Genomic DNA, 14,941 nt, shown 5'->3' on the forward strand with positions numbered 1-14,941 from the left:
AATCATGTTTTACCATCTATTCAGTACAATAAGTATTTGTGTGTGTGTGTAGATAGATAGATAGATATGGATGGACAGATTAAAAAATCTATTATAAATCGTGCCAGAAATTTACACAGTACTTTCCATATACTAATACATTTCCACCAGTCCCTATCCTCAAGGAGCGTACAGTCTAAGGAGTCCTATCTCATATACATACTGAGACCAGTTGGAAAGAACCCAACTAACTAACCAACGAACATGTCTTTTGGAGTGTGGGAGGAAACCCATGCAAGCACAGGGACACTGTGCACACACTGTCCTAGTTGGGATTCAGACTAAGGACCCCAGTGCTGCTAAGCCACATCTTATACGTTGTCTTTTTATAGCCCCGATGAAGGGAGCCCTTTGAATGCCTAAAACTTGTTACTTTAACAAAATGTAATATTTATTATAAACTGCTTTGGACTGGGCAGAACACTTCCAAAAACCTTACAAAGATTTAAACCCTTTGTCCAGCTAATCAAATCTAGTTTTGGCTTTAGATATACTTAGTGGTTTTAAAGGCTCAAGGTTTTTTTTACCTTCATGCATTCTGTGCATGAAACTGAAAAAAACCTCCTGTGTTCAGCAGCCCACCTAGTCTCTCCTAATACTTACCTGAGCCCCATCGCATTCCAGCAGTGTGAACAAGAGCCTAGGCTCTCCGGGAACTTTCCCTCATTCGCTGAGACAGCAGTGGGAGCCATTAGCTCCTGCTTCTGTCAATCACAGCAAATGAGAGAGAGGGGGGAGGTGCCGAGCCGCAGCTGTGTGTGTAAATGGACACACAGAGCAGTGGCTCAGGAGCAAGCTGCTTGCTCTGGGTCCACCAGGCAGAAGGGAGGGGCCAGGAGCACTGGTGGGGGACCAGAGGAGAGGAGGATCAGGGCTGCACTGTACAAAACCATTGCACAGAGCAGGTAAGTATAACATGTTTGTTTTTTTTTTCATTGCCTTTAATATCAGTTTCATACGTGTTGGATGGAATACAGAGTAGTTAAAACAACTCCCACAGTTGTCAAAGGAACAAGTGTCCTCAGAAGATTCCCCCTCTATTCTTCTGCTGGCAACCTAAAATTTAGCATTTCTTACCAGTGACACAGACTGCAGTAAGCACCCAGCAGTTGTTCTAACCCCTGACTGCTCTATCTAGATCTTAGATTTTTCCTTTTTAGTTTCAATTTTAAATATATGCACCACGAGATGTACTTATTTTGCGCCACCTGATTGTATTTCCTCTCAAGTACCTGAAAACTCTTTTTTTCATGCAGGCTTCAGCAAATTACTCCCAGTTGCCTCCTCTGCCTCCAGTTTCCACCCGTCCACATTTGCCTGCAGGAAAGAGGATGTCATTGAGTGCTGTGGTGAGTCATATATGTAAAAGAATTACATTCTGAGCTTGATATAGTAACATACGTGATTCATGCACACAGGGTGTTTTTGCAGCCACTTTTAGGGGCGTTAGGCGTGGTTTTTTTTTTTTTTTTTTTTTACTGCTTCCAAACGGTCCTTTGTTATCCTATGTGTCCATGCACACATAGACTTTTAGTAGCGGTAGCATTTACCAGCAGGAAAAATAAACCCAGGACTAGTGCATTCAAGAGCAGCAGCGTTTTTGGAAGAAAAAACACCTGATGCGGCTAAGTGCTAGGCACGTTTAGCGCTGGAGTGTTAATTTCAATGGCCAGAATAAATTATTCTGGCCAATGAAATGAATTAACGCCCAAGCGTTTGCCGCTTGTAAAGGCATTAGATACTTTTACAAGCATGTTTTTTCTGCAAAAAACGCTGCTATCAGGAGTACCATTTCTAGGAGATTTGGGTACCTGATCCCCGTCTGCTCCCCAAAGGTGCCAATTCTTAATGGGGAGCGGGGGACAAAGACTTAAAGCAGAACATCCCCTTTTGCGTGGAGCTCCACTTTAAGTGGGAGTTTGGCTATTTTGACAAATGTCAACAATCTCATTCTGATCACTACTACGGTTTATGGAATCTTCTGTATAGCTTCATAATTGTTAATCTTGCAGTTGAGGTGTTATCAAGGGAGGGTTACCAGGGATGGCTGCATTCTTTTAGGCCTCATGCACACAAGCCGCATCAAGCATTCTTTCTGCCAAAACGTTGCTGCTCCTGGACACATTGGCCCTGGATTTTTTTTTTCCTGCGGATAAATGCTACTACTACTAAAAGCTTCTAAATGTCTGTGTGCATAGCCACATAGTATAACATAGAGGACCATTTGGAAGCGGTAAAAAAAAATGCCTGATGCCCCCAAAAGTGGCTACAAAAATGCCCTGTGTGTGTATAAGACCTAAAGATTATTTGGTACAGTTCAGCAAGTAGGGTGAGAAAGGTGCCATTCTTAGTGCTTTTTGTTGTAGCTTAGTATATTAATGTTGCTGCCTTCTCCTAATCTATTCTGAATTGATGTATATGCAGGCCAGAATTTTAATGTTATATATTGCAGTTTACCAGTCCTAGATGTGCTGGCTGCATTTGTTTCGATTTTTCAAGCTAAAAACATTTTCACAAAGTACAGAAAATCTTTTGATATAGACAGAATGGCATGGATTCCTCTATTTTATCAATTCTGTGAGATGACCTGGAAATTATAACCATGTTATCTTTGTTCTTTGAACTATTAATGCCATCAATACCCCCCCACACACCCCCCTCGCTCCCAAATGTAATGGAGATGAACAATAGCAGATGTATTTACAATCTAACCTTGGTAATACTATACCTGGCCTTCATACAGTGGAGGAATTAAGACACCCACGGACAGGACGCGTGTCCATTACAGGATTACCAGGTGATAAAGGGCATTATTCTTTAAAATATAAACCTGATGCAGCGACAACATCGATGAAGTGACCAGCTGAAGTAAATGACACTTTTGATTTTGGTTTTAAATACGCTTAATGTTATGTGTGCAAATATTTAAGGCAGCTAGCTTTGTGACCATAGCATGAGAAAACACTTAAAGTGTATGTGAATCTTAGATTACATAGTTGGGTTTTTATGTTTTGCCCCAACTATGCAGGAGGTGAGCCTTTATTTTTATTTTTTGAAAAGTACTGAAAATCACAATGGTGATGCTGCCAGTCTCATTCACCCTGTTTCCTTCTGATCAGGCTAGGCAAGGAAAAGATCAATCCTAGCTCAATCAGATTGCATCTGTGCCTTCTGGATGGGAGCTACAGGACTCTGTGCCTGTGCATGGCATGCCTGTACTGCCATGGTCCGATATCTGCGCATATGCACATTTGCTCGGTCTGACGGTTACAATTTTGTTTGCTGTGGGTATAGGGCTACCTGGTCTTCCACTAACTTCTGAGATGAATGTTTAGGACCAACTGCAGTGACTTTCCTCTAAAACGTATTACACAATACTTACATGGATACTTGCTTATATATACTTAAATCATCTGTGTTTACATTTCTTAGCCTTCAGGACCAGCCCAGTATCAGAACAGAGGTCCTTATCCAGGACGTGTTCCTGAAAATAACATTGATGTAAGTGTGTGCTTTACTGTTTGAGTTTCTTTTGTGATAAACTGAACTTTTTGTCTTTGGACAGTGACACTCACACAGACCTGAGCCCATCTGCTTCCATTGAACATGCCCACCTGTATTTAGAAGTGATTCTCTAAGTGTTATCTTTGGGGAATCCAATATTGAGACAAATATTGATGTAGTCATTACTGATCTTTTTGAAAATGCTGCTCGCCTGGCTCTCTGGCATCGAGTCCCTTACAGGAATACAGCAAGTTGGGTTAGAGGGATGTCAGCACTGATCTACGCACCTTCTTTGGGTGAGAAATTCTCTCTACTGAAGCCCATGGATCAGCATGACTGATGGCTTGAATTTCTTACAAAGATGAGTCTGCTACTTAAAGCAGAACTCCAGTTAATTTTTTTTTTTTGCCATGCAGTGGGGCTGTGACCCCACTGCATGGATCAGCTGCTGTCTTTTCTAGGGGTGAGGACTAAGCTCATACTCGCCTGACCTACCGATCCTACAGAAAACCACGGTCCAGCGGTGGACTGTTCCTGCCTGTGGAGCGCGCATTGAGTGTGCAGATGTCAGGAACAGTCCATTTACAAGACTGGCGGGTCACGCGATTATATCTTTTGGAGTTCTCTCCCCTAGAACAAAACCAGAATTTAACTCATGCAGTGCCGGCACAGCCCCACTGCACGGGCAAAAAAAAACATTTTTTCCGGATTTCTGCTTTAAGATTTCTATTAAGGCTAGTTTTCTTAAAAATACCATAAGGGCTTGAACTGGAGCATGCAGATACACCGTGGCTAGTAAGGCTCGCTAACATGCTTCATATACTGACAGTCAATCACCTATAGCAAGAATAATGGGTATGGCTTTGTACCAGAAATGGTGATTAAAGGCCAAGTCCACCTTTTGCAAAAAAAAAAAGTAATGCATTTTACCAAATGAGCCTGCAAAGCATTGCATCTGTGATAAGTGGATTGTGGGTTCAATGCCAGGGTCCTGCAGACTCTCTACCTCGGTACAGACAGATCTTGACAGACTTTCAGTTAAAGAGCTAGAGGATGTATCAGAGGACTGCAAGTGTGGTGATCGAGAAATTAATAATCTCAAAGTTTTATATATGAGGATTGTCTTTAAAAATAACTTTAAAAGTCAAAATGTTATTTTCATGCATGTTCTCAAAAAAGGAAGTAGTTGAAAGGATTTAATTAAAGGAATAGAAGAACATATTTTTAATGAGTTCCCGTTATGTATTAGTTTTTCCTGAGAGTAGTGTGTGCAGTGAAGCAGAGCCACAGTTCTAGATTATTCAGATGTGTTTTAAAATACAAGTAAAGGCTCTTTATCAAAGTTATGTCAGTGTAGAGCTTAGAAATCACAATGATGCAATATCCCCCAAAAAAAAAAAATATATTTTTTTTTTACATGGTGCCAACAATTGCCAACAATTTGTGCAGTGCTTTACATACTGTACATTAACATCAGTCCCTGCCCTCAGCAGGAGCTTACAATCTATGGTCCTTGTCTCACATGCATACATACAGTGGATATAAAAAGTCTACACACCCCTGTTAAAATGTCAGGTTTCTGTGATATAAAAAATGGAGACAAAGATAAATAATTTCAGAACTTTTTCCTCCTTTTTAATGTAACCTATAAACTGTACAACTCAGTTGAACAACAAACTGAAATCTTTTAGGGGCGGGAGGGGGGGAGTAAAATTAAAAAAATAAAATAATATGGTTGCATAAGTATGCACACCCTTAAACTAATACTTTGTTGAAGCACCTTTTCATTTTATTACAGTACTCAGTCTTTTTGGGTATGGGTCTATCAGCATGGCACATCTTGACGTGGCAGTATTTGCCCACTCTTCCTTGCAAAAAACACTCCAAATCTGTCAGATTGCAAGGGCATCTCCTGTGCGCAGCCCTCTTCAGATCACCGCACAGATTTTTGATCGGATTCAGGTCTGGGCTCTTCCTGGGCCATTCCAAAACTTTAATCTTCTTCTGGTGAAGCCATTCCTTTGTTGATTTGAATGTATGCTTTGGGTCGTTGTCATGCTGAAAGATGAAGTTCCTCTTCATGTTCAGCTTTCTAGCAGAAGCCTGAAGGTTTTGTGCCAATATTGACTGACTGGTATTTGGAACTGTTCAGAATTCCCTCTACCTTGACTAAGGCCCCAATTCCAGCTGAAGAAAGAATGCCCCAAAACATGATGCTGCCACCACCATGCTTCACTGTGGGTATGGTGTTCTATTGGTGATGTGTTGTTTTTGCCCCAAACATATTTTGGAATTATGGCCAAAAACTTCAACCTTGGTTTCATCAGACCATAACACATTTTCCCTCATGCTTTTGTGAGACTTCAGATGTGTTTTTTGCAAAATTTCGCCAGGCTTGGATGTTTTTCTTCGTAAGTAAAGGCTTCCATCTTGCCACTCTACTGCATATCCCAGACATATGAAGGATAGGGGAGATTGTTGTCACATGTACCACACAGCCAGTACTTGCCAGATATTCCTGCAGCTCCTTTAATGTTGCTGTAGGCCTCTTGATAGCCTCCCAGACCAGTTTTCAACTCCTCTTTTCATCAATTTTAGAGAGACTAACAGTTACAGGTAATGTCACTGTTGCGCCATATTTTCTCCACTTGATGATGACTGTCTTCACTGTGTTCCATGGTATATCTAATGCCTTGGAAATTCTGTTGTACCCTTCTCTGGAATGATACCTTTTAACAATGAGATCCCTCTGATGTTTTGGAAGCTCTCTTTGGCTCTTGCTGTAGGATGCGACTAAGAAAATGTCAGGAAAGACCTACCAGAACAGCTGAACTGTATTTGGGGTTAAACAGAGGCACTTTAAATGATGCAGGTGTGTACTGACTCCTATTTAACATGATTCTGAATGTGATTGCTTAATTTTGAAAACGGCTACATCCCCAATTATAAGAGGGTGTGCACACTTATGCAATTACATTATTTTAGTTTTTTATGTTTACTGCCCCCCATCAAGTTACAGTTTGTAGGTCACATTAATGGTGGAAAAAGTTCTGACATAATTTATCTTTGTCTAATTTATTTTTACATCACAGAAACCTGACATTTTAACAGGGGTGTGTAGACTTTTTATATCCACTGTATACATACTAGAGCCAATTTAGACAGATCAGTGTGCAGGGAATTATTGGAATTGGCTATGCCTCAATGGAGATGACGTCTGGCACCACTCATACCCTAGGCTGCATTCATACCTATTAGGTACTCCCCTTTTTTAATTATGTGGAAGAACAATCTTGTGCACATTTTTTTCACATCATAATGTTTTACACTTTTTTGTTACAGGTTCTTCTGACCAAGATGTGTGGCCAAGATAAACTTCTTATCAGCATTGAAGATGAGTCTGCTCACTTTAAAGCTGAAAAGGTAAAACTCTAATCTCCAAGTCTGTTTCTTTGATGTCTCTCATTGGAAAAAGAAATAAAAAATAATCATCTAAACACTGCCACCTAACATAAATTACTTTGGAATAGGAGATTTATTCATCTGGTTGTCTGAAAATATACGTCAGTGTATGACTTGTCTACACGTGTCTAAAATGGCAACAATGTATACTCGCTTGCCCTCTGGGAGATTTATCCCCTCTTCATGACCAGGCTATTTTTTGCAATACTGCACTTTGTTACTTTAACTGATAATTGCATGGTTATGCAACGCTGTACATAAATGAAATTTTGTCATTTTTTTTCCCCCCCAAAAAAATAGAGATCTCTTTTGGTGGTATTTGATCCCCTTTACCTTTTTATTCAATATTTGTGCTATAAATCAAAAAGACCGACAATTTGGGAAAAAAAAACAATATTTTTGACTTCTTTATAGAACGTATCCAGTATGAAAAAATTAATACATTTCTTCAGAAATGTAGGGCAAAGTGTTTTCTGCTTCATGGTTTTTTTGGTAAAAAAAAAATTCTCAATAAGTGTATAATTTGGTTTACGTGAAAGTTTTATAACATCTACAAATGGCGGTGTATGTACTGGAATTTTTTATTTTTTTTTATACTGGTAATGGAGGCACTCGGTGACTTGCGGGACTGCGTGACACTGGGTGGGAACTGACGAACTGCCACTGATAAAAAGCACTGATCACTGTACTAATGACACTTGACAGTAAGGGGTTAACATCTTGTGTGATCAAAGGGTTAACAGTGTTCTGTGCTGAGATTACTGTGTGCTGTTTTACTAGGGGACGTGCAAAGCAGAGAGAAAGAAAGCAGCACGTCCCCGCTGACAGGAGACAAATCTGAGCTTACACGCAGATCTCTTCCCTGTCAGCTTCTCTGCCAATCACCGAGTCCCGGCCATGAATCACTGGCCAGGACCTGGTGATTGACATCTCTGAGAGCCAATGACCATGCGGGCAGGGCAGTACGTATGTGCGCACCCCCTACCTAGAAATGCAAAGTCACATTATATGCGTGATTTTGCACACCAAGGCCACCCAGTAGCAGTACATCAGCTATGGGCGGTCTTTAAATGAATGTTTAAAATGACTACAGGTGTTTCTGTGAGTTTTGTAGGGTTTTTGTTTGTTTTTGTGTTTTTTTCTTTTATTGGAATGAACCAATTGCCAGATGATCAATTAAAATATAATTTTATTCTTCATATCAAAATCACAGCCAGTAGATAGGAAGTAGTTAATGTGTTTATGGATCCCCCTTCATCAGGGCTGTTTTAATGGGACCAGTTTCTAATTGTGAGATGTAGAGCCTTTGAACAGGTGGCCATTTTGATGCAGTGGTCTTCAGTCTAGTAGGTGATGAGATTGTACTTGTAAATAGATTATATGATCCCACATAAGTAAGTCAAGTCAAACAGTACTCATGTTAGATCAATAGCCACTTCTAGATATCACAAATATCGGACACCTATCCAACCCTGCAGTGGCAGTGACCATTCCCCTTCTAAGTTATTAGAAAGTTGCACTTCTAGTCACTGGAAAGAAGACTAAGCCTGGGTTCACACTTCTGCGGTGTGGAACATAGCATGTGATTCGCACAGGAACCGTACCGCAGTCCTGTGCAAATCACATGCGAATTCTGTGCGTTGCAATTTGAGCCATACATTTTGTGTGGCTCAAATCGCACCGCAATTGCACCAAAAAAGGTGCAGGACCCTTTTTTTTTTTGTCCGCACTAGAATTGGATCGCATGGGCATTCACACCTATGCGATCCGATTCTGCACATTGCACTGCGTTTTGCGAACCGATTTTGGGGTGTTGTTAACATTCACACCCACAGCAGTTCGCATGAACAAGGTACGATTTTGATGCGGTGTGAAATTCGCATAGAAACGGGTGCGAATTCCGCACCACATCAGTGTGAACCCAGACTGTCAGTTTTTTGTGTTTTTTTTTTTTTTTTTTTTTGCATCAAAAACGCATGAAAAGTATGTTACATGGGTTCCAATGGCATAGTTCACACCAGTGCAGTCAGTTCCAGTGCATTTCAGTTCCAGGATAAAAGTGCAACATGCTGCTTTTTTTTCCTGCACAGAACTGTACTTGAACACATCAAAGAAAAAAAAAATAAGAAAAGGGTTAAGAAAAATGAATTTTAACTACTCTCATGATCCTCTTCTGGTCACAAGCATGTCTGGAAAAGATGGAGTATAGAAGGCTGTATATGGATACGGATGGTCCTATTTTGATGGTTTATGATCATCCTTTCAATTGACATCTGTGTAAAGTTTAAAAAAAAAAAAAACTTATCCGGATGTTGAACAAGGTCTACATACAGTGTCCTAAATTGTCCCTTGCTTTCACTCTCCATCAACAGGGGATGTACCCAATAACCCCTTTTTTTGCAGGCATGCAGAATCAGCAGTGCAATTGCCATAAACGTGAGTAAGCCTGCCAGTACAGACATCTTCTCTACACGGCAGCAGACAACACTTCCAAGGGACAAACCAGAAGTGATCTGAAAGGAAAAGTGACCTGAAAGCATTGTCTTGATGAAAATAAAGATCATGCCTTTCAAATGATCAAAAAGAGGAGCAAAAGCATCTGGAATGCATTGGGAAACGCACCAAAAACGCTTTCAGAACAGATCTGGAGGACATTTTTATGGTGTGAACTGACCCTAAGTAAATGCTTCTTTTGGCCTGCAGTAGACTGATGACGTCATCTTTATTCACCAATTCACTTTGATTTAATTGGTTACACATCAGGAATTCATGTGTAATCCCGTTTAGACGATCAATTTATATGAAACATTACATGTAAAAAATTGACAATTAACCATTTGCTGGCGACCGGCAAATGTCGTCAGCGTTCCGGGTGGACGCCATATTATTATTATTATTATTATTATACAGTATTTATAAAGCGCCAATAGTTCGCTCAGCGCTGTACATTACAAAGGGAGACAGAACATGTGACAGAACAATACCAATACAATGCAAAACATGAGGGGATCGAGGGCCCTGCTCTTTCGAGCTTACAATCTAGTGTCCTCCCGCACATGCGCAGATTGCGCTCCTGCAGAGCGTCGCAGCGACGCAATCTGTCACCAGCCGTGTACCTCGGACACGGCCGATGACCGATCTGAGTATCTGCCCCTGTTGCCAGTACCATGTGACCTGCTGTGACCAATCACAGCAGGTCACATGACAGTTGTGTACAATGGATGGCTTCATTCATGCCATTCATTGTATACTAGTGTCTAGCTGTGAATGGTCACAGCTAATCACATGCACATGTCATGTGATTAGCTGTGGCCAAATCACAGCTAAGCACAAAAAAAAAAAAAAAAATACTGATCACTTCCCCAAAGTAGTACAATGTTACTATGGTAACATTGCACTACTTTGGTCATAGTGAAATATGAAAACAAAATCTTAAAAAAAAAAAGAAAAAAAATAATAAAAAAAATATTTTTTTTTCATACTGTCACCAGTCAGTGTCCCTGATCACCGCCATGCCAGTTATATGATGACGCTGTACTGCACTGGTGACAATATGTAAAAAAAAAATTAAAAAAATTAGTTTCACTTTTTCCGAAAAATTATGACAAAAAAAAATACAACTTCAAAAAACTCGCCATGCCTCTTATGAAGTACGTCGGACTGTCTACTTTGCAAAAAGGGGTCATTTGGGGATGTCTGTACTGTTCTGACATTCTTGGACCTCAAGACATTAGATTGGCTGTCAGTACTTCAGGATTGATCAATATTCAGATCTATACCATAGTTTGTGAACTCTATAACTTTCCTACAAACTAAAAAATACATCCTAATTTGGGTTATTTTCACCAAAGACATGTAGCAGAATACATCTTGGCCTAAATTTATGAAGAATAATTATTTATTTGCAAACTTTTATAACAGAAACAAAGAAAAACATGGGTTTTTGTTCAAAATTTATGGTCTTTTTTTGTTAATTTAGCAAAAAATAAAAACCCCAGCAGTGATTAAATACCACCAAAAGAAAGCTCTAGTTGTGTGAAGAAAATTATAAAATTTTAGTTTGGGTACAATGTTGTATGACCGCGCAATTGTCATTCAAAATGTGAGAGCACTGAAAACTGGCCTGGGCAGGAAGGTGTAAAATTGCCCGGTATTGAATTGGTTAAAGACCTTTACCCATTCTAGTAATTTGTTTATGGTGTATTCTGTTCTGTTGAGCACTGTACTGTAAATGCTGGAGTGGGTAGAGATATATACATTTTGCTACACATTTTGAATGTCTGGGCTCCATATGAACACTTTGTTCTTTACCAAAATTCAAGATATCTGTCTTTCTACATGATGATTATGATCATTAAAAAGTGGTATGTTTTTGTATTCTTTTAGGAGAAACTGGAGGATGCTCTTCAGTTAACTCATCATCACCTGGAAGAGTTCCAAGGTCAGGAACAGGTGATTGAGAACATCTGGTACCAGCAGAGGATGCTGCAGGATGACCTGGTGTATGTGCGAGCCAAGCTGTGCGACCTCTCCCTGGTATGTTTAGAAGTTTCCACAGAACACCATAGATCACTTTCTCTTAAGACCCAAGTATGTCCCATTGCCTGTATCTGCATATGGTCCTAAAGAAAGGCGCTGGCTGTATGGTTTGTAAGGTCAAAGAAAAGTGTGCAGCTCGTACCCTCCAAACACCCCCCAATATACTGGAATTGGGAGCTGGCTTGAAATCTGTCTCACCTCTACACATAGCTTGGTATAATTCAGACGAAAAGCCACACACTGATGTCTTCACAAGCAAAACTTTAATTGGCCAACAAACTTCAGTACAAGGTTCTGGTTCACCTCTCTAACATACAGTAAAATGCTCTATGATTAGAGTACAACTAAAGGCAAAACCCTTTTAGTTTTAGATGGAGTGGAGGGGGATTAGAACACCAGTCATGTTTTTATTACGGTTTGTGTCCCCATTAGGGAGATTCACCCTCTCTATTTGTCCTATTTTCCATTATCATTGAATGTGATTAAACGAAAATCCCAAATTTTGGGTTGTCCCCAGAAAGGTAATGGAGAGGAAATCTTCCAATGGGGATACTAGTTCTAGTGACCCCTTGGGATTCCTTCACTTTGGAGGGATTTCTAAGGTATTCTAATTCTATGATATCAGCTAAAATATGGTTGAAAGGAGCCAATTTACTATTGGCTAGATTGATGTTTCTTGAAGTCTGCTATCCTCTGTAGTGATGTCATTAGTTCTTTGTAAAGTGCATGTTCTATAAATGTTAATTGAATAAACCTTACGTACTGTGACTTGGAGATCAGTAAAATCTAATTATTTCCTTAAAATTTCTGTACAAGCAACATATTTTCAAGCCTAGAGATGGCATTGTAAACTTGGGTTTTAAGGACTGCGTGTGACCCTCGCACACTGCCTTTGCAGCACTCGTGCTTCTTCTCCAGTTAATCCACTTTCTTATTCAACTTTGAAGCTAAACACTTCTGGAAATGTTTTAACCCTGGTCTCTGGGAATAAATCTTTTATGTTGCAATGTTACTATAAGTTCTTAAGTGCTGAAATCTTTTTGGAATCTGGAATGAAATAGGTGTTGCCTTCAGTAGGCCAAATATGATCCCCTTGAAGGTTTAGTCCTCTCAGCTCTGCCCTCTGTTTCATCTGGGTTTGATGTGCCCACCATTGACCTTTTTGGATGTGGGCCTTAATGGTGATTGTCTGTTCTTTAATCCTTTGCTTAATTATTTGACTTATGTGTTATTTAGGAACGAGATAGAGCATGGGATGAATACAGAGCATTGGAAAACGAGCTGCATACAGTCAGAGAAACTTTGGAACGTGTCAGTCAGATTGGACATCCACAGGTATTAATTTTATACCTTTTACATAGTAACTATCAAACTCCAGCTTTATCACTTTTCCTTTTTATAATGCATGGTAAATGCCCTCTTGGTGACAGTGCAGCAGCTCTGTTTTTGTGTGCCACATAGTCATTTTGTAAATGCATGAATCCTCCTATGGGCATAGCCTGATATCTAGGTTGGGTGACATCCAGCTTCATCTAGTCTCCCTTTCGGTGTGCTGGCTGCCAGAACTTTAGCCGTCTACGCTACAATTGCATGCTAAATTGGCCAGTTCAGTAACACCCATTCACTGTGAATGATATGCGAATTCTAACAGAACCCAGGCCCTGCTCAGATAACACTGTAAATGCTAATAGGATAGTTTACAATGTAATTCATGCATCCACATTGGATCTTTTCATCCACCTTAATAAGCTAGTGGCTTACAATTTTGCATAGAATTAAATAGCTTGGTAAACAGGGCTGGGACAAGGGGTGGGTGGAAGGGGCAGCTGCCCTGGGCACAGTGGTTTACTGTAGTGATACTGTAGTTGCTAGCTGAGGGCTCCACTCTTATTTAGTGGTTTAAACAGCTCTTTATTTCACATATGTTGAGTCTGAAATTCTTTTTGACACATAATTTTGTATGCACGCCAAAGAGGTTTTAAGTGTGTGACCATATGGAACATACACTTGTTGTTGCTCTCGTATTATATCCCTTACAGATGTACCCTAATAGCACTAAAAAGACAGGGGTGTAGAGAAGCAGGAAAAAAATATATTTTGATCTTACATGATTCATAAGGTCCTTGGTAGTGTATAAAAAGCTTTCAAATCAAATGTTTGTTTTTTTTGGGGGTGGTTTTTTATTCATTTTGTATTGTACTATAGGACCAGGCAGCAGCTCAGAGGGATCTTTGGATGATCAACGACACCATTTCAGGGCTTCGATTTAATAAACCCAACTTCCATGTCATTCCTGATTCTACAAGACGCCCAGGTAAAAAACATTGTTCAATTTGTTGATGTCTCCACAAAAAACAAACTGTTATTTTATGACTTCCATAGTTCTCCTTGCTGGTCATTCGACAGCTTTGTTTGTGTATTAAAGTGGTTGTAAACACATATACCCAGTGAAGTAACTGGCCTCAGGTGATACACAAAGATGAAACAAGTCCTCCTATATAAGTTGTACCTATATTCAGCTATTTCTTCTCTACATCCATTCAAAGTGCAGAATTGTAAAGCTTGTCAGAGAGTTCAGAAAAAAGGGGCAAAGAGGTAAAGTTACACTCTGCAGAGCTCTGACAGCTGATTGGAGGGAAGGGACACCGCTCCCACCACACAGTAACAGCGTTGAGGCTGTCAATCAGCTGGGGCTCCCTCCCTGTCACCATTGTATTATGTCCTGCCTATTCAAAATTCAAATTTTTTTAGTATATTCCTTTCTGTTTATTACTTTTTGCACTACAACAGGCATAATTATGAGATATCATAAATAGTTCTAAGTTTAATGCATTTATTTATTTAATCTGACTCATTTAGCTGCGTGTTGAAATTACATTCCATTGGTAAACATGTAAAAAGGAGCCCAGCACTCCACCTGCTGGCTGAAAATACTAAATATGAAATATTTAACATTTTATATTTAATCATTCATTTATTTCATTGCCAATGCAGCTGTGATGGTGCCGCACAGTCCAGTCAGTGATACACAGCCCACCTATCAGAGAAGCTTCCTACACCATCATTCCGGAATGAATCCTCAGAGTCCAAGAGACAATCCCAGTGTAAGTTGGTGTGTTTTTTTTGTCAGTGTTCCAGTAAACCATAAACTGGGTGCAAGATGACCTATTCTTAATGTGGCTTCTACTTTTACATGTTGGCATGTCCTGTTCTCGTAATACCTAAAAGGTGATGGTACAAAGAAATGCAGGATTGAGGCTTTCATGGTAAAAGTGAAGCATACTGCCTCTTCTTTTCCCGAGGGTTAGTTTTGCTTCAGTGTTTAAACTGCCGGAATGCTTTACTCTTCATGGAGATATTTTTGTAAGCACCAATGATAAATTGACATTTCTGGTAG

The 14,941-nt window shown here is 39.9% G+C and overlaps 1 protein-coding gene and 1 long non-coding RNA gene across 4 annotated transcripts in view; one reads left to right on the forward strand and one right to left on the reverse strand.

Annotated features, from left to right (window-relative positions):
- The window catches only part of PLEKHA4 (pleckstrin homology domain containing A4), a 130,292-nt gene that overhangs the window by 93,016 nt on the left and 22,335 nt on the right, over positions 1-14,941 (forward strand). For both annotated transcript variants that reach the window (XM_089691004.1, XM_089691003.1), the window contains exons 10-16: positions 1,296-1,388; positions 3,472-3,540; positions 6,886-6,966; positions 11,392-11,541; positions 12,781-12,879; positions 13,750-13,858; positions 14,539-14,648. In XM_089691004.1, the coding sequence (XP_089547130.1) occupies positions 1,296-1,388; positions 3,472-3,540; positions 6,886-6,966; positions 11,392-11,541; positions 12,781-12,879; positions 13,750-13,858; positions 14,539-14,648 (711 nt within the window). The remainder of the gene's footprint in view (positions 1-1,295; positions 1,389-3,471; positions 3,541-6,885; positions 6,967-11,391; positions 11,542-12,780; positions 12,880-13,749; positions 13,859-14,538; positions 14,649-14,941) is intronic.
- LOC149451172 (uncharacterized) overlaps positions 1-14,941 on the reverse strand; it is an 82,411-nt gene that overhangs the window by 2,210 nt on the left and 65,260 nt on the right. For both annotated transcript variants that reach the window (XR_016315146.1, XR_016315145.1), the window contains one exon: positions 1,272-1,356. This is a non-coding gene — a long non-coding RNA (uncharacterized LOC149451172). The remainder of the gene's footprint in view (positions 1-1,271; positions 1,357-14,941) is intronic.

The sequence above is a fragment of the Staurois parvus genome, unplaced genomic scaffold (assembly GCF_062004578.1).
Source record: "Staurois parvus isolate SC_StPar_1 unplaced genomic scaffold, SC_StPar_1.0 ptg000548l, whole genome shotgun sequence".
In the NCBI taxonomy this organism is placed as follows: domain Eukaryota; kingdom Metazoa; phylum Chordata; class Amphibia; order Anura; family Ranidae; genus Staurois; species Staurois parvus.